Source organism: Theropithecus gelada, chromosome 2, assembly GCF_003255815.1.
Source record: "Theropithecus gelada isolate Dixy chromosome 2, Tgel_1.0, whole genome shotgun sequence".
In the NCBI taxonomy this organism is placed as follows: Eukaryota; Metazoa; Chordata; class Mammalia; order Primates; family Cercopithecidae; genus Theropithecus; species Theropithecus gelada.
The window spans coordinates 148,884,607-148,909,982 of NC_037669.1; the positions used below are offsets into that span (position 1 = coordinate 148,884,607).

The following is a 25,376-nucleotide window of genomic DNA, read 5'->3' on the forward strand; positions in this document are numbered from 1 at the left end:
AAAACCCAACTTTGGGGCATTTTTTTTTAAACTATGGTTGGGTATAAGAGCATCCCGAGATTTCAATATGTCTAATAAAACTCACCAAAGAATGGAAGCACAATAGGAAGGGAGGGTGCATTATGGTGCACAAGAGATGTGTTTTGCTCTGAAAATGGAGCTTGATGCTCGTTGTAAATGAGGAACCCGGAGTGAGATGTATGAGGGCACAGCTGGGAATATGTGCGAAGCTTGCCTTCATTTCCATTTGAATACCATAGAGGCAGCACTCAACTTGCTTAAAATTAAAAGGTACATCAGGAATGCAAAACATCATATAAAATTTTAACCAGCCTTTTTAGTTGCTTTCTAATTCTTTACTGGTTCTTTATTTCCCTATATTTTTTCTATATTTTTTCCTCTATATTTTCTTGGGCTGTGTGGTTATTTATCCCTCCACCCTCGGCTCACCTTTTCTAAGGCTGCGTGCACCTTTACAATTATTTATCCACCGCAGTCACCTATTCTTTATAATAATGTATTTCTTTTTCTTTCTTTCCTTTTCACCTTCCTTTTGTTTGCTTGCTTTCTGCTCAGCTCCTCCCTCTTTCTTCTTTCTCCTTGCTCCTCAGACACCATCTTTTCCTTCTTTGTGGCCTTGTTACCCTAACTAGTCTACCAATAAATTATAAATAATTCAAAACCAGGCGAGGCAGAATGGCTCACACCTGTAATCCCAACACTTTGGGAAGCCAAGGTGGATGGATCACTTGAGCCCAGCTGTTCGAGACTAGCCTGGGCAACATGGCAAAACCCTATCTCTACTGAAAATTCAAAAATTATCTGGATATAGTGGCACACGCCTGTAATCTCAACTACTCGGGAGGCTAAGGCAAAAGAATCACTTGAACCCAGGAGGTGGAGGTTGCAGTGAACCAAGAACATACCACTGTACTCCAGCCTGGGTGACAGAACGAGACTGTGTCTCAAAAACAAAAGAAATAAATTTTTTTAAAAAATCAAAACCTAGGAAGCTTGGCCCTCTTTAAACAGAAACAATGTTTTGCTATGAGACCAGAAATCCTTGCTATACACTGGCTGCTCCCTGTGGCTCACATGTGGTTGTTGCTATATATTCAAAGATTGCCCAGTGCAGAAACAAGTACTAGGAGGGCTTATCTCTGAAAGTAATAAGTAACTGAGCTCTGGCCCCACTGATAATTACTGAAAAATAATAATATCAATAATAGCTGCTAACATTCTTAAAAGCTTACTATATAACAGGTCCTAAATTTTCTCATTTAGTCCTCACCACAACCCTGTGAAATGGGTTCTCTAATTATCCCCATTGTACTAGTGAAGAAACCAAGATGGAGACAGAGTGAGTGACACAGGTCACAAAGCAAGTGAGAAGCAGAGCCACATTTCTCAACCCAGGCAGTCTGGCTACAAACCACCCTCTTGACAGCTGGGTTTCACTGACCCTTCAACAACTACAGGGTAATCATGAAGGCCAGATTCCAACTAGGGCCAATGTATACTGTAGAGCTTGCCCTGCATGGTTGGGTATAACCAGACAGGTGAGCAAAGGGTGAGCCAGGGTTGCCACAGACAAAACAAGGTGATCTCTGGTGCCCAGAAGGAATTCTGTTTGGGAGCAGAGAGTAGAGTTGGAGGAGTACAGCTACTTCACTCCAAGTCTCAGTAACTTCTAGTGATAGGAGATCTGAGACCTAGGAAGGGCATCGTGGTGGATGGGCCAGGATGGTGATCAGACAGAAGGGAGGACAGTGCTTGGAGTTCAGGCAGGGTATCTCACAAGTTCAGTGGTAGCCAGCATGGCCCAAAATACCAGCCTGGAGTTTGGAGGGAGGGGGTCCAGTCCATGGGAGAGAAACTGGCAGATTATCGTTTGGCCAGAGCTCAGGGACTGTATTTGGTACCAGGGCTCAGAAACAAGGACGAGTCCAGTTACCGAACCCAGGACACTGTCCAGATCAGATGAGCAGAAAGGGTAGCTAGCTTAACATTGAGGGAGAGGTGCGAAAGACCCTTGGATGTCACCTAAGGAGGTTGGACTTCATACTGTGATCTCACCTAGGGGGCTGCTATATACATGTAACACCACAAACTGGGACGATATTATGCCTTCTTTCTAATAATCTCTCAAAAACTCATTATGTATAAATGATCTTTTGTGCACAAAAGTGGATGTTCATGCATTAAAAAGGGCTGTAAAAAGTTTTTGAAAGTGAGTGGATACATGGTTAACCCTAAAATAACGTCAGTTTCATATTCTGACTTGCTTTCTTGAAGAGGAGAGTAAGAGATATAGATGTAGTTGGCATGTTTGCATACCCCCGGGATGCTGTGTGAAGGTGCCATGCATGTCTATGTCAGCTTATATATCACAATCGAGAAAAGGCAGAAAATTGCCCTCCAAGGCAATGGAAGTTGGTCTGAGGGTGTGCAAGGGTATTATAAGAACAATTGTGTGTAATTGTAAGTCCTCCTATAATATTTGAATTTAGATAGATAGATAGATAGATAGATAGATAGATAGATAGATAGATAAAATAAAAATAAATTTGTCAGGGTTAGTCCTACAATAAATTAAAAGGGGTGGGGGTCATAGGGACAATATGTTGACATATTGTCACAGCCAGGAAAAATAAAGGCAATCTAACTGGCAGATACGAGAATTAAAAAAAAAAAAAAAAAAAAAAAAAGACAGTAGCCAGGGACCATTTATTGTGGTCATAAAAAGGTTCATACACCTCTTGGAAATCATTGTAATGCAGCAAGTGTTAGACTTTATGGGACCAGTTGCAATATTGAGTCCCCAGTTAAGATTAGAATATCCCCCTTACACCCTATTTAAGGAGACAGGTAGCCAAGAAACATATATTAGGCAGATTTTCATCAAAAGTACCTAATATCACAAGTGAAAGAAGGCATTGTTTCCTTCATGGCACTTAAGCTGTGGTGCATTTTTTATATTATCCTCATTGAACCTCCCAAACTGTATGCCCTGTGCAGGTGAGGACCATGTTCACCCTGGCTTCCCCAGGAGGGAAGCACCTTTCATGGAGGTTGACTTTCCTCAAGCCACTTGTGGCATTTGTCCTGCTCTGGACCTGCCCTGAGATGAGATGTGGGAGGAGGTACAGGCTTCTTCCCAATCAGGCCTCTGAGATGCCTTCCACTGAGTCCCCATCAACTGAAAGAATTTCATCCACTTCCTCCGCCCCATCTAGCTGTGCAGGAATGTCTTCTGTGATTGCTGCTGTGAAGAAAAGCTTTCACTTTAGTGAAAGGCCTCAGGACTGCCTCAAACGTTAAATGTTGGGCTTCTTGTAAAATTCTATTTTTGTCCTCTCCAGGTTTCTAGACAGAGACCTAGGAAAAGGCCCTAAGCAGATACAGTGGTGGGAGCCCCATGACCCTCATTTCAGTTCACTGCCAACCTGGGTGCCCAGCAGCTTCATCCGTGAGATCTGGGCTTATCCAGCAATGAAGCCTCTAGGGAGCAGCCAGCACCTGCCGGAGGGCTCTGATCCACCACGCAGCTGTGAGAGTGGCCTAGCCCCATAAGAGAAGTGGGCTGGGAGCCTCCACACCTGGGTTCCACTGTCAGACGCAGGCCATCCCCACCCCTCTCTACACTGCTGTTCTCCCCTCGTCCCTTCGTCCCTTGGTCCCTTCCCCTCTCCTTTCTCCTCCCTCCTTCCCCTCTCCTTTCTCCTCCCTGACATCCTTTCCCTCTCTCCTCCCCTTTCCTTTCTTGTTCCTTCTCAGATGACATAGATCAAATTGCTAGTTTTCCTACTCCAAGAATCAAGGTTACTCCCCTCCAGAGGCTCTTCCCAGTGCCCTAAGGCAAAAACTTCAGCACAGAATAAATAGCTATGAATTTGCCCCCCTTGGTTAGAGAGATGGGGCTATTCACGTCCACAAGACACTTACCTGTGAAGAATCAGAAGTATTTTAAACAGGTGGGACTTTACCGTTACTGTTCTCCTTATAAAGAGTTACACATTTGCTTAACTGGAGGCTTCTCACGTGGCTTTGCTTCCCCCACCCCAACAGCAGGCCTGGAAGATGATTACAGAGGTGTTTATGATGAACAAGAGTTGAAGAAAAGTCCCTAAATGTCTAGCAAATGTGGATTCACAGGAAGGACTCTGGTGGAGCTTGGGCCAGACCTCTCCCCAGCCCTCCCACCCTGCCCCACTCCAGCTGAAGCAGGCAGAAGGACGCTCCCTGGAAACAGAGGAAGTTTGAGTTTCAGGGCCCCTCACTTGGTCTGGCCCTCCAAGGCCCTGGGAAGATCCCCAGTACTGTGTTCCCATGGTCTCATATTTTTGTAAGATTTGCAAAAAAATACATAGTTTCAACACAGTTGGGTTCAACTGCTGTTTCTTTCCACTACAGCTTCCTTTTCCTCATACTTCTCCTCTGATCAGATGGTATTGGAATAGCTGTGGGCATTTGGGGGATCCAACTAAGGGGAAACTGAATTAAGAGTGAATTTAGTTTAGATTGAATGGGATACATTCGTGTGGGCTGCAGTCACTTCTGTGCATGGCTAAGCCACTGCTGTCCACCCCAGAGTAGGAATGGCTTACAGGAATAATGCACAAGTCTGAATTAAATATAAACGTGTCCTATGGTGCCTGGCATCAGAAGTCTGTGGGTAGTGAAGGAAAAACAAGGTTTGAGATGCATTGAGCCAGGCTGGAGACTCTGTTGAAAATTCTTCTAATCATGAGATATATAAAATGCAGTTTTCATTGATGCCTCATCAAAATGGAAATTCAGGAATATATTCAATGACAAAGCATGTACACTGATAAGTACACTGTGCATTGCTTATGGGAATTGCATAAAATAAAATTTATCAGAAATCTTGCATTTGCGGGACCTTACCCTGTAGCAGTGAGGCACATAGCAAGCATGTCTGTGTGTAAGAAATCATGCCTTAATGCCTTCCAACTATCAACAATTTTTATCAGTCTTGCTAGAGGAAAGACTGCCTTATCTTTTTATTCTCTAATACAAAATCATTATCATATAAAGAGAGGAGCAAAGTTAGGAGGCAAAAATTCCAGAAGAAAGTTATTTTAGCAGTGTGTCAGACACTTAATTAATTAAAATGTTTTGTGTTTGTCCTGGGCTTTGAGAGGTCTATTGCAGTTGCCAGCTTTAAAAACATAGTAATTTTTTTGTGACTTATCCTTCTGAAGAGTCACTTTCACTCCCAATTTTGTATTTATATTTTTGTATTATTTTCCTTAAAGAGAGAGCCCCCAAACTGTATACGCCTCAGACTCCACAGTCTGAATCCTCCCTATGGGGAAGTCTCTAGAAAAACGTTCTGTTTACTCTGCCTCAGGAAACACTGCTCCAGGCTGGACACACACATTCCCAGGACATTTTGGTCAATGGGTGGTTGCCGAGGTACCAGGCCACCTTCTCTCTAGAATGTGTGTTTTTGGGGCTATGGAGGTCTTTTTCCTGATGGCTGCTATCCTGGGTTTCAGGGATGCTTACCTTGCCAGGAAAGACAATAGTGAAGAGCTGCTGTTGATGCTTAACTTCTCCAGCATCCTGAGGCCCAGCTGTTCAAGTTCTTATTTTGGTATAAATCTGAGGTTCTTTTGATTCAAGAAGAGGTAGGATAGTTTTCTGCCAAATCTTTTCTCAGATACACATTGTGTTTGGGTTAGGTCATCTGATACGCAAGACTGTCTCATTCCTTCTGCAGCAGGGGATTGACCAGTTTTCGGTTTTCTTTAACAGAGTTGGCGTGGACCTGGATGAAAATTTGAAGGAGGATCCCTCCTCACAGCACCAGGCAAGTCAAAGAAACCAATACACAGAATATAGAGATATGATTGTTCTGTTCCATAGGCTGTTCCATGTTTGTCCAGCACGTGACCAAGGAGCTATTTCTAAACGGAGCTTCCTCTGCTGATAAAACAAATGAGATTACAATAAAATACAAGGGAATTCAGGGTGTTGATAACTTCTAGCATATGAATGCTTAGAACTAGCATGTACTTGCAAGCCTCTCTATGGCAGCACGAAGCCTGGAAACTTTACAAAGTACAAGCAATACCATGATGGCTCTTAGAATGAGGCACTCCATAGTTAAAATCCCTACCCAGCAACTTGCTAGCTAGCCGACTCAGTGAAATTTACACAAAGTATGTCCAGTGCATGTTGCACAAACAACAAATTGACTTATTTCTCCTGGACGGCTTCTCATTTATCCAGTCTGAGGCCCAAGAAACTGTCTAGGTGATCCATTCCTGACTTAATTGAACAACAATTATCTACAGAGACCTGAAAATCCTTTGGGGTAATTGTTTTAGAACAATGAGCTCTTCCCTGATATATTAGTTCGTTCTCACAATGCTGATGAAGACATACCCAAGACTGGGTAAATTATACAGGAAAATGGTTTAATGGACTTACAGTTCCACATGGCTGGGGAGGCCTCACAATCAGGGCAGAAGGCAAGGGGAAGCAAGTCACATCTTACGTGGATGGCGGCAGTCAAAGAGAGAGCTTGTGCAGGGAAACTGTTTTTAAAACCATCAGATCTAATGAGACCCATTCACTCTCACAAGAACAGCATGGGAAAGCCCCGTCCCCATAATTCAACTACCTCCCACCAGGTTCCTCCCACAGCACATGGGAATTGTGGGAGTTATAATTCAAGATGAGGTTTGGGTGGGAACATAGCCAAACCATATCACCTCAAGTAGGGGAAATGCATTCTCCAAACTGAATTTGAACCAAACGTCAAAGTAGAATCTATCATTGTCGGTTTTGCACTAGCCATTTTAAACTCGGTACTTGATACAAATAAGCAAATACAGGGAAATTTTACACCTTTTTGCTGAAATTAGAAGTAGACAGACATAGATGTAATAGGAGAATATCATAAATAAGTGATATTACTTAATGAATTGTGTTATGAGCATATTTGTATTCTAAGGGACTCCCTCTCTCTTTTATTTCATGCTTATTTTTCCAATAATGCTATCAATGAGGCACAATTGGTGAGTTTTCCTCGGCAAGACACTGCTTTCCTGGCACACACAGATGAGACAAAGAAAAGAGCCTGTGCTCTGCGGAAAAGGCTGGGAAATTAAGTTGGTGATGATCCTGGCTCTCATGTACTTTGAGGTTTTTTGTCACATGTGTTCCAAGGCCAGGCAGTTTCCACAGACTCCATTGTCCAGGAAACACACCTAACTGCAGGATGGAGCACAGCAGGGTGCCCAAAGCACTGGGATTAGAGCCAGCCTGGTGACCTTAGAAAGGAGATCAAAGCCCATCTCCTTACACTGGTGGGCTATAATGAATAGTCAGTAATGTCTGGTGGTGGCTGATTTTTAAAAAGCATTTTCATCTTGTATCAGTCAAATAATTCATTCTCCTACCTTCAAGCAAAACTTTTATCTAAATTTTGTCCTTCTTGCATACCTTTTTCTTTAAAAGAAGAAAAGACCCAATTATAAAATTCATCAAATAAAATTCTCTATCTTCTAAATGCCTAATATTCTACAATCATATATACCATTATCGGTAAAAATTTCCTACTAGCCTAAATGCTTTCTTTTATGATTTAAATGTATTTTATTTTATCTCATTCATGTGACACTTTAAAACAAAGTTCATTATTAAATCAGTAACAACTCTTACCTGAAGATATTGTAGCAATAAAAGTCACTTTTTTATTAGAGAAATAGGATGGCATAACATAGAACAGTGAAAACCCTGTGATATTTGGGGTCTTGGGCAAGGTGTTTACGCCTTTGGGTCTCAGTTTCCCTCTCTATAAAATGTAAATGGTAACATCTACCTCTCCAGGCTGTTATTTATGATAAGGAAAACTGGGTTTATGAAAATGACCCAACTTAATTAAGCTAAACCCATCTCATTTTATGAATGATTGGAGACAGCTTAAACCACCACATGTAATAATAGTAAAATATTTTTATAGAATTTTAAAAATCAGTAAAAAATATTAATAAGAGCAGATAGTCAAAACTAGAGGGGTAAAAAGAATCATGAATAAGCAGATCATAAGGACTTATATACTTGCTGTAGTCAAACCATAAGTAAGCTTTCTGATGGCCAAAGGGGAAATAAAGAAATAATAATTGGTAATTTATTAAATTCATATCATTAGAAGGAAAAATCATACCCTCTCCTCAAGTGATACAAAACATCACTATGTTTTTAAAGAAATCTCTCACTTGGGGCCTCCTGTAGAGGACACATAAAGCACTATCTAAATGTTAAGTAGCATTATCATTGGCATGGCTCTTCCTGAACTGCTGCTACCTACAAATTATTTTATTTTTAAGAAGTATCCTATAAGTGTTCTTATTCATGATAATGTTTGATTACCAAAGAAGTTACATTTCAGAAAGAGGTTTTCTCCACATATTGGGATAATTCTTATCTTCAGTATCAAGTACAGGAAACAGTGGGCTCTGATGGGAGGTAACAAGCTATAGTGTCCTCACAGCTGCCACTGAACCTGGACCATTTTTTGGTACTTTCCAAACTGTCAAGAACCTCTCTGCTCTCATTTTGCCTGGCAACACCTGTCTTATTATCAACATCTCTTGCTCTGCTGGATTATATAATGTAACCCCAATTCTTAGGAGGACTGTATGTTTCCCCATGATTTGCATTTATTAAACTGGGTTTGCATTAACAAATAGGTTAATCCTTGTAATGGGCAGGCTTAATATATAAACAAAAGACCCTTCTTACTTACCAAAAGCTAAAAATTTTGCAGGTAGTTATAGTTGTTACTGATTATACACTCTCAAAATCAAGAATAAACTATATAATTATATATATTTAAAATTATATATATTAATATGTTTTTAAATTTTTCCTTTGTTCTCTGTTGTGGAAAGTAAAATAACTTTTGGGAATGTGAACTTGTAGCTGTGGCTAACTACTAATGTCACAACTTTCCTTTTTGCCATACAATATGTTTAGAATGTGAATGGTGTTACACGATTATTTGCACCAGGCACAAAAGCTTTAGAAAGCATGTTCCATATGCAGATATTACACTCTGGATGTATACTTCATGCAAACGTGCTAATCTGAGAACTGGAAGATATTGCAGTTGTGAATTTCATGCCTCTTAAACGTGAAAAACAAAACCCTCAGGTAGCCTCCCACACAACAGGAAGTTTCCCTTGTAATTGACTCCTTGTACTTGAAAGCACACCTTTTCAGAGTAGATGATTGTCACTGGAGCACCATACTTGCCTTCAGTCTTTCAATAGAAAACTCCTGCTACTCAAGGAAGGCTGCCAGTATTGCTTCTCTTTTTCCCTTTTGCCATTTGATCGTACTCATTCCCATATTCTTTGGGCACTAGCTATTATTCTTAACACTGCTCTAAGCACCTAATACGCGTTTGCTCACTTAATTTCCAAGATAACCCTGAGTGGGTACTATAATTATCTGCATTTTACAAATAAGGAAATTGTACACAGAGACAAAACTTGCCCAAGAACACACAGAAGGGAGAGGTGGAATTTGAACCCGGACAGTTTGGTTCCAGAGTTTCCACTTAACTGGGATGCATGCATATATTCATTCATTTACTCATACAAGTAATTCTTGGTACCCACTCCTATGGCACTAACCTAGATGTGAGGATTCAGGAGTTACCAATTCAAACTTGTGTTCCTCCCAGAGTATATACTGTAATGGGGGACACTGATCAGAGAAAGGTAAACTACATTCTGTGCTTTCAAAGCATGATCACAGTAAAGCAGGTCAGAGGATAGAGAACAGGGGAGGAGGCTACTTGGTCAGGGTGGAAGTGGCATTTGATCAGAGGCCAAATGATGTGTGGAAGAAACAATCCATGTGAGAAGGGGTTGAGGAGAGGTGGTCTGGCAGAGGCTACAGCAAGTATGGAGGCACTGGAGTCACAATGGGTTATGGTGTGCACAAAAGCAGCAGGAAGGCCAGCATGGCTGGAGCTGAGTAAGCAGGGTGGGAGCGGATGGAGAAAAAGTGGGAAAAACAGACAGGGGCAGGGGCCAGTCCATTGCCCATGGTGTTAGGTTTGAGTTTTTTTCTAAAGTGATAGACTCCCTTGATGGTTTGGTTTGGAGCTTGAAAGTAATAGAATTAGCCCATTAAAAAAAAATGTCTCCCCATTCCACCCTGCCAGCTGTTATGATGAGGATAATTTTCATCTTTTTACATACAATTTCCTTTTCTAACACTATGCTTGTTTCTTTATGGTTTCTCGATGTTACCTTCCAAATTTCTTTTGTTTCTGAAAGTCCCTTCATTGAAATACTGGTTTTGGTTGTCCTTTATTCTTGTGTGTAACCTGGGTGGATCAGTTCTGGTCACTGCAGCACATGAAAGTGAGCAGAGCTGAGAAAGGTCTGAAGAAGGGCAACTTCAATAACTGACAGAGGGACCTGCTGTCAGAGCAACGGGGATTAAAAGGATTAGGATTTTTCCATCAGAAAGACTAGAATGAAGAAGGGATACAACAAAGTATCTGTAAAAATATGAAAGGTGTAAAGCGAATGAAGACTTGTTTGCTAACTCCCAGAAAACCATAACCTGGAATACCTTTGAAGCCTGGAAGAGGCCATAGGTGAATAATAGAAGTATTTGTTCTTCTGCACAATTGATAGTTCTTATTCACAGTCATCCAGAGTTGCAAGACTTGGAAATATAAGTAGGTTCAAGAAGGGAAGAGATTAATTTAGTAGATAGTGGGGTCATCATGGTCATTAAATAAAATTTTTCTTTGTGAATGTTTTCAAATGTTCCTAATAAACAGAAAGATAAGATAATAATCTCAACAGACCCATCCCCTAAATTTAACAATTGTCAACATTTTCCATACTTTTTTCGTTTATTGCTCCTATACTGTTGGAGTTAGTCTCATAGAATGTAAATTTCACACTGCACTTCCACAGATATTTCAGAAATAGAATACTAGTCTCAAAATTTGATGTGACCCAGGTGAGAGTTTTTGTAATGTCATGTCGTTCCAATGTCATTGTAACTAATGGTATTTTGAGAAAAATAAACATTTCAGAGAAAATATCTTGGGTTTTCCCTTGGCCAACATTAAATTTATTTTGGTTATACTTACTTATGGATTTTAGATTCAAAAGTATGTCCTCTCCCTACTAACTTTTTACTGCATAGGACTAAATTCTGTATTTTTATCTTACCAGTAGTTCCTGCAAGTACGTGTTCTAGAAAGTAGGAATGATAACAAGGGAGAAGTGGAAGGTGGTAGCTATACTTTAATGAGCATTTTTATATATTAAGTGATTAACAATTATATACATATGTGTATATATACATAATCACATTTAATCTTTGCCTTGACCAATCAAGATACCTATATCACTCCCGTTTTACAAATGATGAAATTGGAGTTCAAAGAATTAATTTTCCCAAGACAACAAACCAGTGATGGGCTGAACCAGAACTAAAGGCCAAAACTGTTTCATTCTCACCATTGCACCACATCCAATCTATAAATGTGTTTTTTCTTCCCAGTAAGATAGCCTTTCAGTCAACATTTGAGTAATCCTTTCCCCATTAACTCCTGGTCAGCCTTATTTCCCAACCCTATCGAGAGTATCAAGCATATTCTCATTTCAAGAGGCTAGAGTATATTCCTCATCCTTGGAATCCTTCCCTTCACCCAAACCCAGTAAGCTGTGAGTATGGGTCCATTGTCTAGGAGGTCTTTTCCTACTGCAAAGTGTGTCATCCTTCACTCACAGAGCAGCAGGCTCTACTGTCTCCCAGGAGGAGAGGGCCAACCTGCATCATTCTCTGCTTGTTACTTCCTCCCATCAAGGGTTGAGTCTTTAGCTCTTATTCATGCAGACGTCTAAAGGAAGAACATACCAGACAAGACAAGGGTCCTGAGGCAGGAACATGCCTACCTATTCGAGAAATAGCATAGGTGCAAGTATAGCTACAGTGAGCCACCAAGAGTATTATAAGCTATGAGTCAGAGATACAGACAGGATCAGTTATCTATTGCCACATAATGCTGCATAACAAACAAAATCTCAGAGGCATGAACAATAAATACTTATCTCACAAGTCTTTGGGGTTCAGTTTTTCTACAGTGGACTTGTTCATATATCTAGGGTCAGCTACAATTTGCTAGATAACTGCTGATCTTAGCTAGGCTTGCTCATATGTCTGGAGTTGGAGAGCTGTCGGCTGATCTAGGATAACTTTAATAGCGATGACTTAAGTGCCTCAGCTGTGTACCACATGATTCTCATCTCATCTGGGACCAGTGGGCTACCCTGAGTGTGTCTTTCTCCTGGCCATGACAGAGGGCAAGAATGTAAGCAAAAACAGGCAAGATTTCTTGAGGCTGAGCATCAGAAGTGATATGTTGGCACTGCTGCTACATTCTGCTGAGCCGAAAAAATTACAAGGTCGTCCTAAAAAACAGATGTATGAATAAATGACTCCTATTTGGTCAAAAGAACTGCAGATTTACATGGAAAAGGCTGTGGATACAGGGATGAAAAAAATGGCACCTCTAATGCAATTAGTCTGCCATATATTAGGTCACATGGGCCAACGTAAACCGTTTGGACCTTATAGTAATCTGTACAGTTTCAGACTTTCGAAATGTACTGATACTTATTTTATTGATTCCAATTGATATATCTTGGGGAATATTCCGTGTGTACTTCAATGTGTATTCTTGCAACTGTTTCAATACTATACCAAACAACTGCAGAATCCAGTTGGCATAGCTCAGTAAGTGCAAATTATGTCAACCTGTTTTTGTCTACTTATTTTATCAGTTACTGATAAAACCTCCAATCAAACAATTGAACTCATGGATCTAGAGAGTAGAAGGATGGTCAGAAGTGTCTAGGAAGAATGGTAGGGGTTTGGGGAAGTGGGAAAGGTGGGGATGGTTAATGAGTACAAAAAAATAGAAAAAATAGAAAAGATGAATAAGACCTACTATTTGATAGCAAAATAAAGTGACTCTAGTCAATAATAACTTAATTGTATATTTTAAAATAATTTAAAGAATGTAACTGGTTTGTATGCAATTCAAAGGATAAATGCTTGAGGGGATAGATACCCCATTCTCCATAATGTGCTTATTTCACATTGCATGCCTGTATCAAAACATCTCATGTGCCCCATAAATATATATACCTACTATGTACCCACAAAAAAATGGTTTTAAAAAATAATTTAAACATTTAAAATAAAACCTCCAATTATAATTAGGAATTTTCCTGTTTCTTTATCTGTTAAATAGTGCTTCATATGCTTTTCACTGGATATAGAATTCTGGTTTGATGGTTGTCTTCTTTGAAAGTCAACGATTTAAAAATCACATTGTGTTGTGTTCTGGCCTTCTCTTTTTTTGTTTTTGTTTGTTTGTTGTTTGTTTGTTTGTTTTGTTTTGTTTTGAGACAAAGTCTCGCTGTCTCCCAAGCTGGAGTGCAGTGGCGCCATCTCGGCTCACTGCAAACTCCGCCTCCCGGGTTCACACCATCCTCCTGCCTCAGCCTCCCCAGTACCCGAGTAGCTGGGACTATAGGCGCCCGCCACCACACCTGGCTAATTTTTTGTATTTTTAGTACAGACGGGGTTTCACCATGTTAGCCAGGATGGTCTCAATCTCCTGACCTCGTGATCCGCCCACCTCGGCCTCCCAAAGTGCTGGGATTACAGGCGTGAGCCACCACGCCCGGCCTCTGGCCTCCATTTTTTCAGATAGAAGTCAGTTGAATTGTTTTTAAATTTCCTGGAACATAATATGCTCCGTCTTTCCCTGGTTGCTTTTAAGATTTTTATCTTTATCTCTAGTTTTTAGAAGTTTGATTCCTATATGCCTAGGTTTTTAAAAATTTATCCTAATTTGTTTTCACTGAGTTTCCTGGAACTCTCGGTTGATATTTTCATCAAATTTAGGAAATATTCAACTATTGCTTTTTGAAAAATTTTTGTTCTCCATGTTCGTACTGCCCTCTTTCTAGCCCTCCAATATTATATATATTAGGCTACTTAATATTTTTTTCTCATATCACTTAGGTATTAGTCTATTTTAATCTTGTTTCTCTGTGTTCTACAAATTGCATAATTTTTACTGATCTCTTTTCAAGTTCACTGACACTTTCTTCTTAGTATCCAATCTGCCCTTAAGCTGATCCAGTAAATTTTTAATTCCAAATATTGTACTTTTTGGTTCTAGAAATTTTTAATGGCTTTTTTTTTCTTTCTCTTTTTACTATTTCAGTGGCTTTGGGGATACAGCGGTTTTTGGTTACATGGATGAACTATAAAGTGGTGAAGTCTGAGATTTTAGTGCACCCATCACTGGAGTGGTATACATGGTACCCAATGTGGAGTTTTTTAATCCTTAGCTCCTCTCAACCTCCCTCTTCTAAGTCTCTCAATTTCATTATGTCACTCTGTATGCCTTTACGTACCCATAGCTTAGCTTGCATTGATAAATAAGAACAAAAGTTATTTGGTTTTCCATTCCTGAGTTATTTCATTTAGAATAACGGCCTCTCATTCCATCCAAGTTGCTGCAAAAGACATTATTTCATTCTTTTTTATGGCTGAGAAATGTTCAATGGTATATATATACCACATTTTCTTTAGCCACTCATTGGCCAATGGGCACTTAGGTTGGTGCCACATCTTCACAGTTGTAAATTGTATTGCAATAAATGTACGCGTGCAGGTGTCTTTTTGATATATGGACTTATTTTCCTTCGGGTAGATACCCAGTAGTGGAATTGCTGGATCAAATGGTAAATCTACTTTTAGTTCTTTAAGAAATCTCCATACTGTTTTCCATAGAGATTGCACTAATTTAAATTCCCATCAGTAGTGTATAAGCATTCCCTTTTCATCACATTCATGCCAACGACTATCGTTTTTTGACTTTTTAATAATGGCCATTCTTGCAGGAGTACAGTAGTATCTCATTGTGGCTTTAATGTACATTTCCCTGATAAATAGTAATGTTGAGCATTTTTTCATATTTTTTTTGCCATTTGTATTTCTTCTTTTGAGAAATGTCTATTCATGTCATTTGTCCACCTTTTGATGGGATTATTCTTCTTGATCCGATTGAGATCCTTATAGATTCTGGATACTAGTTTCTTGTCAGATGCATAGTTTGCAAATATTTTATCCCATTCTGTAGTTTTCTCTATTGATAATTTATTTTGCTACACAGAAGTTTTTTAGGTTAATTAAGTCCCATTTATTTTTGTTTTAGTTGCATTTGCTTTTGGGGTCTTAGTCATTAATTCTTTGCCTAGGTCAATGTCCAGAAGAGTTTTTCCTAGGTTATCTTCTAGAATTGTTATGGTTTCAGGTCTTAGATTTATGTCTTTAATCCATCTTCAGTTTTTTTTTTTTTTAATAAGGTGAGAGAAAGAGAGGTTCACTTTCATTCTTCTACATGTGGCTATCCAATTTTCCCAGCACCATTTAAACCATTCCATTGGTCTATGTATCTACTCTTTTACCAGTACCATGCTGTTTTGGTAACTATAGCCTTAGTAGTATAATTGGAAGTCCAGTAATGTGATGCCTCCAGATTTGTTCTTTTTGCTTAGGATTGCTTTGACTCTTCAGGCTCTTTTTGTTCCATATGAATTTTAGAGTTGTTTTTTCTCGTTCTGTGAAAAACGATAGTTATTTTGATAGGAACTGCATTGAATCTGTAGACTGCTTTAGGCGGTATGGTCACTTGCATGATATTGATTCTTCTAAACTATAACTATGTGATATGTTTCTATTTGTTTGGATCTATGATTTCTTTCAGCAGTGTCTTTGTAGTTCTACTCATAGAGATCTTTCACCTCCTTGGTTAAGTATATTCCTAGGTATTTTATCTTTCTTTGAAGCTGTTGTAAAAGGGATTGAGTTCTTGATTTGATTCTCATCTTGGTCACTGTTGGTAGACAGCAGTGCTACTGATTTGTGTACATTGATTTTGTAACCTGAGACTTTACTGAATTACTTTATCAAATTCAGTTGTCTTTTGGAGGAGTCTTTAGGGTTTTCTAGGTATACAATCATATCCTCAGTGAACAGTTAACTGCTTGACTTCTTGTTTTCCCATTTGGATGCCCTTTATTTCCTTCTCTTGCCTGATTCTAGAATTTCTATTTTGTTCTTTTAATACCATTTACATCCTTCCGAAATCTTCACTTGTGTTTTCATTGTCTCTTTGTCTTTAAATTCCCTAGTATATTTTTTAGAGTATTTTAATGCCATTGCCTGTTAATTCCAGCACCTGAGCCATTTGAAGTTCTGTTTCTATAAGTTACGTTTCTTCTGGCTGCAGGTCATGCTTTCCTGCTTCCTCCCATGTCTAGCAGTTGTTGTGACATGCTAGGCATTATGAATATAACATTGAATGGAGTGTGGAGTATTCTATAAAGGTCGCTGAATTTTATTCAATCAATCCGTTAAAATCTTGTAAGCCTTAGTTCTATGCTTGCCTTCCTTGATACATTTTCATTTCATCCTCGGTTTTAGGGTATGGTCATTATTCTAGAACATTGTGTTTACTCATAAAGCATGCTTTTTTCTGAGGTCTCAACAGAATAGCTGACTTTTGGCTTTTGCTGGACCAAACTGCAGTGTTTCCTAGCACCATGTGATCTCAATCTCTCCATTTATTTCTCAGTTTCACAAGAGTTTCTCCCTGCAAGCCTTTGTGAACCTCAACCTGTACATGTACAGGTCAGTGTTCAACCAAGGACCTATGGGAAACATCTCCACAGGCTTCTAGGTGTCCTCTCTGTGCAGTTTCCTCCTCTCTGTACACAGCCACTCAAGCGGTACCCTAACTCCCATCTCCAGTTCTTCAACTCAGTGAGACTGCTGTTCTCTGCTTGAACTCTATCTCCTTACCTTCAAGGGAAGGACTTACAGGCAGCAAGTCAAGGAGAATAGAGGGCTCACCTCATTTGTTCCCTTCTTTCAAGGATCACAGTCCTTTGCTGCCAATTATCCTATACCTGAATCCTATCATATGTTTATGATCCAGTTTTCTGTCATGGCTAGCCATTGTGAAAGTGATGTTGAAGTGGTTTTTGTAGGAAGACATATTGTTTTGCTTTGTTTTTAGACACATACAAAATACTAAAGAATGGAATCACAAATCTAAATGCGAGACTCTTATCTTTACTATGGCAGTAGTGGCTCTGGGTTTTGTTATTAGCATGAACCAGGATCTTCTTGTTCCAGGGAAAATTGTTTGTTAGGGCATGTGTGTGTATGTATGCACACATGCATGTGCTTGTGAACATGTATATATAAGAGTTATCACACTAACTGAATTATGAAATGTGTCAGGTATTAGTTAAGAATATGATGAAGCAGGTACAGTGAGATGCGGTGAACTTCCTCCTCTAAGTTGGTCCATCACTTTTTGTCTTTGTATTTAATCTTCAATCTGTAAGATGGGTATATTGGACCCAGGATAGTTTTTGATATACTTTTAAGAGGGAACATATGTCTTCTATACCACAAATGTTACTTTTGTGAAAGCACTTCATAAACTGTAAAAAGCTATGCAAATGTAGGCCTCAATATATTATTTCTTTCCAAATTGTATTTCAATACCTTTCACATCTAGAATTTATTATTCCAGTATATCATTGTATTTTCTATTGCTGCATAAAAAATTATCCTAAAATATAGCGGCTTAAAACAACCCACATTTATTATCTCAAAGTTTCTATGGATCAGGAATTGGAAAGCAACTTAACTGAGTGTTTCTGATGCAAGGTCTTTCATGAGATTACAGTCAAGATGTCAGCTAAAGTTAGAACCATCTGAAGGCTGGACTGAGCCTAGAGGATTTGCTCCCATGTTGGCAGAAAGCCTCTGTTCCTTACTGGCCATTGGCAGGCATACTTAATTCCTTTCCACATGGATCTCTTCACAGAGCTTCTTGAGTGTCCTCACAAGAGGGCAGCCAACTTTTCTCAGAGCACGTGGTCCAAGAGAGACAGCAAAAAAGAAAGCCACAATGACTTTTTATGACCTAATCTTGGATATGACACACCATCATTTCTGCTATATTCTATTTATTAAAAATGAGCCATTAAGTATGACCCACACCCAACAATTAGGCCCCATCTTTTTTTTTAACCTTCAAAGAGGTTTTTTTTTTAATTTTAAAATTTTTAATTGGCATGTTGTAATTGTACATACTTGTAGGGTACAGAATGATAATTTGACACATGTATACAATGTGTAATGATCAAGCAAGATAATTAGCATAGCCATTACCTCAAACATTTCTCATTTCTTTGTGTTAGAAACATTTAAAATCCTCTCTTCTAGCTATTGGAAATTATGCAATGAATTTATTGTTAACTATATTCACCCCACAGTGCTGCAGAACACTAGAACTTATTCTTCCTATGTAGCTGTAATTTTGTACCTATTAACCTCTTCTATCCTCCCCTCCCAACTACCCTTCCCAGCCTCTGGTAACCACAATTCTACTTTCTACCTCTAGGTAAGTTCCATACTTTAAAGGAAAAAGTATCAAAGAATGTGTTGATATACACTTTAAGACCACTACAATATCATATAATATTTTCCTGAACCAAAGAATTTATTTACCTCTGGATTAACTTGGATCTACTATACAGAAAAAGTTACCTGGACCAAGCCCTTTCTTTGTAGCTAAAGCATGAGCCAAGCCCATCTGGTAGTCAATCTGTGAGATCCCTGTGTCATCTTAACAGTTTTATCCATCTGTGGCTAGTTGTCTCAGTTTTCTTCTCTCTAGGCATGTATTTTCTGACTGTATCTTCCTGGTAACATTTATGAATTTAACTGGGCATTAGGATGGTGAGAATATTTTTATAAAGTGCTTTCTATGTAGAGGCTAAGAATTAATGATTCACCCTTTAAAATGTAAATTTGAAAAAAAAATTTCTATTTGCCTCTTGATTATATACTATGTTCCCTCTTCAGAACCCAGAATTCTTTCTCTTTAGAGGCATGGAATCTGATCCTCTCCTTGGTAATTAGAAAATCAAGGTAATGCATTTGAAATTGTTACACAAATATACTCCAATTTGGAAGGAGACAGTAGGGCAAATGTATTGGTAACAAATTCTATTCACATGCACTACCCTAAAAAGTGCTTTCGAGCCCATAAAGAGCTCTGCAGATTTGTTATGGTAATTATTTGTCTTTGTTATTACTTGGTGCAACTTCCACTGACATTAACATTGAATATGAAATCTTGAGAAATAGAAAGGAAAATCCTCCCTCTCTCACTTAATCCACTGAATCCCCCTGAAATGAGGAGCAATCCCAGATGATTATCCCAAAGCAGAATTCATCCAGTTCACTTAGCAAAGTCCTCATATTTGAATATTGACAGAGGAACGTATTTACGTTTGTCTAGTTCTTTTTCATCAAAGTTTACAATAAACAATCCCTTCTTGCTTTGCTGTCTGTTTTTCACAGATTTCTTGCCAGAACCTTTGTTTTCTCTCAGGGGTTCAAATAAGCACAAAACAGAGTACCATCATAATTTTTCTGTTGCTCCCTCTCTAGAGGGTGTTAAATATTAGGGGATCACCTAAAAGAAAACTACCCACTGCCTGCTATTCTCAGTCACTTCCCAACCTCTGGTCTATTGCCTTATTTAAGGAGAAAAAGATATCAAATACCCCAGTCATTTTTTAAATTTTCCCAGAAAAAAAAAGAGGTTAATAAAAGAGCCAGAAAATCCCCGTGTATCAAACATTCTGCTGCTTAGAGTATCTAGTTAAATAAAAGATGAGATTCCACATGCTTGACCCACCAGTTCCCATTTACAGCTGTGAAACATGAGGCTCAGAGTTGGTGTTATTAGTAGTAGTATTACTAAAATGTTGTAACTAAACTCAAATCTTGGTCTTCAGTTTCTGGAACCTATGCTTGTTCTAACATGCACACCACATCCCTTCTGGAATAAAGATCCTCAAAAGAGAAGAAATATTGCTAACGATAAGAAAAATACCATCAAGTTCCAGATTTGACTTGTGATGACTGCTCACATCTATTGTCCTTGAGGTGTGAGGTGATCTCTACTTCAGAAGAATCCAGATAGATTGATGCTACCTGCTGTCTGCTGCCCATCTGGACCCTCCCGTGGGCTGGCTCTCTGTGCTGCCTCATCAGATACCTTCCCTGTTCCAGGGTGATTTCAAAGGCCGGCCTTCCCTTAGCACATTTATCTTCAACCCCCAGTGCACAAGCAGAGCACACACTAGACTAACTCGTTTATTTCTACTCATTTATTGATGGCCTTTCATAACCAAGTTATTAAGTCATCAATAACTTCAGAGAAATAAACGAATGGATCCGGAACTGGGTCAACAGATATTTAAGACATATTCTGAACATTTTATCTAGGATCGGTATAAATGTCAATGCTGGGTCATCAGTGGTATTTTCCCCACCTGGGAAAACATATTTCACAGGTGTTTTATTCTAATTAGATCCAAGTTTATTCCTCATAAAGTATTGAAATGAATAGCATCTCCAGTCACCCACATAAAATGAAGGTTTTTAAAAAAGAGATTGCATGTGTTAATAATTTTCCAAAATACTACCTAACGTGTGTTGCTCCCATCAGCTGACCATAAATATCCCTGGAAGGTTTGCCAAAAATAGAGTATAAGCTCTTTCAGAAGTGCTTATGAGTTCTGATATATTCCCCTCGGGAAATAAAAAGGAGAGGAAAAGGAGAAAAAGAGAGGATTTCTAAGACCTTGGGAAACCCTTGAAACCAGTATCTAGAAGACTAAAGAAATTCCTAACACTAAAGTTAAGCTTCTATGGGGACATTTTCAAAGCCACTGGCAGTTCACCCAGCTGAGGGGAGCCCTGCATTTTCATTATGTTTCAGGGTATGTATACCTGCTATATCTCAGCCTGCAGGAGGAGCATTCCACTGTTCTGACCTCCCCTTTTGCACTAGTTTGCTCTCTATTTGTATCCTGGGGCCCCATCTAGATAAGAGAAATCTTGCCTGCTTAGGGCCTCAGTATTTTTGGAAACCTATATGTATCCCAGTTATATCAGTTTCCTCATCTGTAAAATAGGAATAATAATAGACCACACGTCATCAAATAATTATAAGACTCTGAAGTGTTAATATATGAAAAGTATTTAGAATGGTGTCTGGCATATGGTAAGTGTTCAAGAAGTACAGCTATTACTGTTGCCATTAATAAAAAGTCTTTTCCATATGATTAGGACCTAAGAGACCAGCCAGTCCAATTTCCTCAATTCATTTTACAGACAAGGAAACTGCAGCCCAATGAAGTTACGTAGCCTATTAATAGAATGTCCGTACTTTTGAATTAAAGGCTGAATTAGAAACCTGCAGAAAAACATTCTCTCTGGAGTCCGGCAGTCCTAGACTAAAATTCCAATTGTTACCTTCTAGTTGTGTGACTTTGAACTCACTTCTTTCCTTCTCTGGGACTCTCTAAAATCCCTATGTGCAAAATAGGTACAATGCTACTTACCTTGATAGAGGATTGTGAGAATTGAAAAATAATGACTGAAAAACTTAATGACTGGATAATGTAACTAGCATTCTGCCTGGGAGTTCATGGGCATTCAATAGCTTGGGCCCATCATTATTAGGAACATCATTCAGCTGCAGCGCTGCAGACTGGCTACCAGAATCCCGGCCCCTGATTGCCAGTATAGCTCACCACAACACTGCCCACCCTTACATTAAAAAAAAAAAAAAAAAAAGGAAATTTGCTCTCATTCCTTTTTATCAGCTTTTTAAATGACTTTCTAGTCATCAGTAGATATTATCCGCTGTCAAAAATCACCTATGATTATTGATGGATAAAAATCTGTGTATCCTTATTCTTAAAGGAAAGGGTGGGAAAAAAGGCAAGTCCCCACCCTTGGCCCTGAGCTTTTCATAACTAGTTTAGCTCAACATGAGCAGTTTTGCTTTGCCAGATGAACCCCAACATGCTGTTGAGAAACAGTGGCTCAGAAACAATTTGAGGATGATGGAAAAAACGCTGTGTGCAACAGTGATTTTGCAAATCTGACACCTTTGCTCCGGTAGAAATGCTTAGAGAAAGGTATGGGGAAGGACAGAAATTGAACCAGACACCCTGGTTTCCTTTCTTGAGGAAATATGCGTAAATTCTGACTATAGATAACAAGGCATGGCACTCCAGCCCTATCAGAAAACAGAGACCTGTGGAACTCTAATGTCCAGGAAAAGATCATCAGTGTCCCACAGCAGGGATTGGGAATAGGAATGGATTCCATGACCAAATAACTTTGAGACGCACTTCCTGTTGAAGATTTGCGATGCTCATTTATAAATGAAAGACTGAGAAGTTCTACATTTTCCTTTCTTTTATTTTAGGTTCAAGTGTACATATGCAGGTTTGTTATATAGGTAAACTTCTGTCACAGGGGTTTGTGATATAGATTGTCTCATCTCCCAGATACTAAGTCTAGTACCACTAGTTGTTTTTTTCTGACCTCTCCTCTTTCCACCCTCAAGTAGGCCCCAGTGTGTATTGTTTCCATCTTTGTGTCCATGTGTTCTCATCATTTAGCTTCTACTTATAAGTAAGAACATGTGGTATTTGGTTTTCTCTTCCTGCATTAGTTTAATAAGGATAATGGCCTCCAGCTCCATCTATGTTCCTGCAAAAGACATAATCTCATTCCTTTTTATGAGTGCATATTATTCCAGGGTATATATGTACCCTATTTTCTTTATCCTGTCTACCATTGATGGGCATTTAGGTTAATTCCATGTCTTTGCTATTGTGAATAGTGCTGCAATGAATGAGAAGTCCTCCATTTAAGAAACCTATTTAACACTGTAGACCCCATCCTTTCCTGAATGATTAGCACAAAATTTCCATCAACATCAAGGGAACAGTGATACACTAGGAGACACTGGTAAACTACAAGGCTTGAAAAATCAAAGATCTTAAGACAATCAATGAAAAAGACAATGAAAAGTTTGGGTTTTAATTTCATTGTGAGTCTCTGCTTCAGCCATTTTAAACAAAGAATAAATGGCTGACTAAAAGCAAAGCACCCTTTGCTTTCTTGTGGGGGACAGAACAGCAGCGTCTACTGGTACACATATGTTTCAGGGGTTGAACACAGCCTTTTGTGTCCAGCTATTTATCATTAACCAATGATGGAACTGGCTAGAAAAGGACAAAAAAATAAAAGCAAATCAATTTGAGCTCATCTAAGGGCTGTCTGTGGAGCGTCCAGTTGACTTTCATTGTCTTCCGTGGGTCATTATATCCTCAGAAGACTATTCATATTACTACTGGACTGCAATTCATGACAGAGTTTGGGCATGAAAACGGGGGGTCCAGACATAGCAACAAAGCCCACATTAAGATATATAAATGTTTTTAGTGATGAGGATAATTACAACTGATTGAAATTCTCTTAACACACAAAATGGAATACAGTAAAAATGCCACTGGATACCCTCCTTATATTTTTTTATCTGTCTCTAAAGCTCACAAAATTTTACTTTCTTTCCTTTTTTATCCACATTTCATCCTCTTCTCTCACAAAAACACCCATCAAACACTTTCTTTTCCTCTTTTGTCTTTAATTCCTTATCATCCTCTCACCCTTTATGGCCCTTGTGGGAAAGAAAAAAAAGAGATAGACAAGCACATTCAATTGTTGCAGTCTTCTCATCAGGAATGTCTATTTCAAAACTCTTCATAATCTAAGCAGAAATATATCAAAAGTCAACCAATAGCCTTTGGCAGTAATCTATCAAATAAAATGAATAAAATATAGCATAACACTTATTAGACTATTATCCTCACTTTAGCCTTGACCTTTTGGTAATCCATAAATAAATATCATCCAAATTTGACAAAAGTAAACTGTAAAATTCCCACAACAGCACTATGACAGAAATGTCATTTTTATTGATGTCAAAATAGCTTTTCTTAGCTATTTAATAAAATTGGGATTATTAAGAAAAGTAAATGTTGAAATACTCCAAAAGGGTCTCATCCACATAGCAAGATTTATGAGCTACTTTGCCTGGCAACTGCTTCACCATTTAGATGAAAATGCCTATACTTAGAAAGGTTTTTTTAAATGTAGTTAAATTTAATTTGGTTTGACATGTATTTTTATATTAAAATGTGTTTGACTATTTACCCATTGCCTTTTTTTATTGTTTCTCCCCAGGAAGCAAATAAGTTGGATAAAAACACGACGAAAGCAGAGAGTGCTCGGCTCTTCAGAATGTGGTATGGCTTCGACCACAAGTATCCTTTGATAATAATGATCTCACAGATCCTGCTGCAGGCAGAGAATTACTTTAAGCTCTTAATCATTGAAGTGTGCACTCCTGCTCTTCAAGAAACACCGAAAGGTAAAGTGAATTCACAGCCAAACTTATAACAAGGAATGATTTCATAAAATAAAAAGCAGGGTAGTCCATACTTAAGTGTTTCAGAGAGCTAAAGTGAAACTTCTCAGAGTCAAATTTATCTAGTGTTTTCCTGACTGTAATGCCAGTTGATAAAAATCATATAGTCCTGAAGAAGCTGTTTTGCTGTTCTTCCCTTTGTAAAGCTCCTACTTCTGGTCAAATTGGTCAAATAGGCCCACTTGATTAAGGGCATTGTATGAACAGTTTCAGCAGCCTCTGGCCAGGGTAACCCAGCCAAAGCTCCTGCACCCTTCTCCCAGGAAGCCATTGGTGTGCTTTTGTTTCATGCTGTAAAAAATGAAGGAGTGGGAAAGAGTGGGGACAGGGGACAAAAATAAATGGGCCAAGGAGATGAATCCAGTAGCACCGCTTTGTTTTCCAGGCAGACTTGAATGAGCTTTTTCCACTGAAGGGCAATTTTAAAAATCTGGCAATCACTGTTAACATAGTAGCTCAGATACACCTTGCAATGTGATTCGTGGGGCTAAGTCAGGCCTGAAGTGTTTTGCCATTGTGAGCTGCAGTAAGCAGTCTGTCTCTAATCCCAGGCAAAAGCTCCAAGGAAGAAAGGAAAGGACTGCACTGTAAATTGAATGTGTTGGGTCTTTATAGCTAGTTTTCCAGTCACAAATCCCTCTCCTTTCAGTGAGAAAATGTCAGTCACTGGATGATTTTAAGTGCCTAAGCAAAAATGATTAAAGCCAAACAGATCAATGGGAGAGAAGGAAGAATTAAGAATAGGGAAAGGAAATTCAAAGAATAGGTGAAGAAAAAGAGGTGAAAATGGACAGGGAGAGGAGGCAAGAGAAATATAGGAAATTTACAGCAGGAA

The 25,376-nt window shown here is 38.9% G+C and overlaps 1 protein-coding gene across 2 annotated transcripts in view; it reads left to right on the top strand.

Moving 5' to 3' along the window:
* Positions 1-25,376, top strand: part of SLC9A9 (solute carrier family 9 member A9) — a 591,811-nt gene that overhangs the window by 465,710 nt on the left and 100,725 nt on the right. Inside the window, exons 13-15 of one of the 2 annotated variants that reach the window (XM_025377025.1) lie at positions 5,782-5,804; positions 6,674-6,693; positions 24,310-24,377. In XM_025377025.1, the coding sequence (XP_025232810.1) occupies positions 5,782-5,804; positions 6,674-6,693; positions 24,310-24,377 (111 nt within the window). Of the gene's footprint in view, positions 1-5,781; positions 5,837-6,673; positions 6,694-24,297; positions 24,378-25,376 lie in introns of both variants that reach the window. The other variant, XM_025377024.1, reaches the window with a different exon arrangement.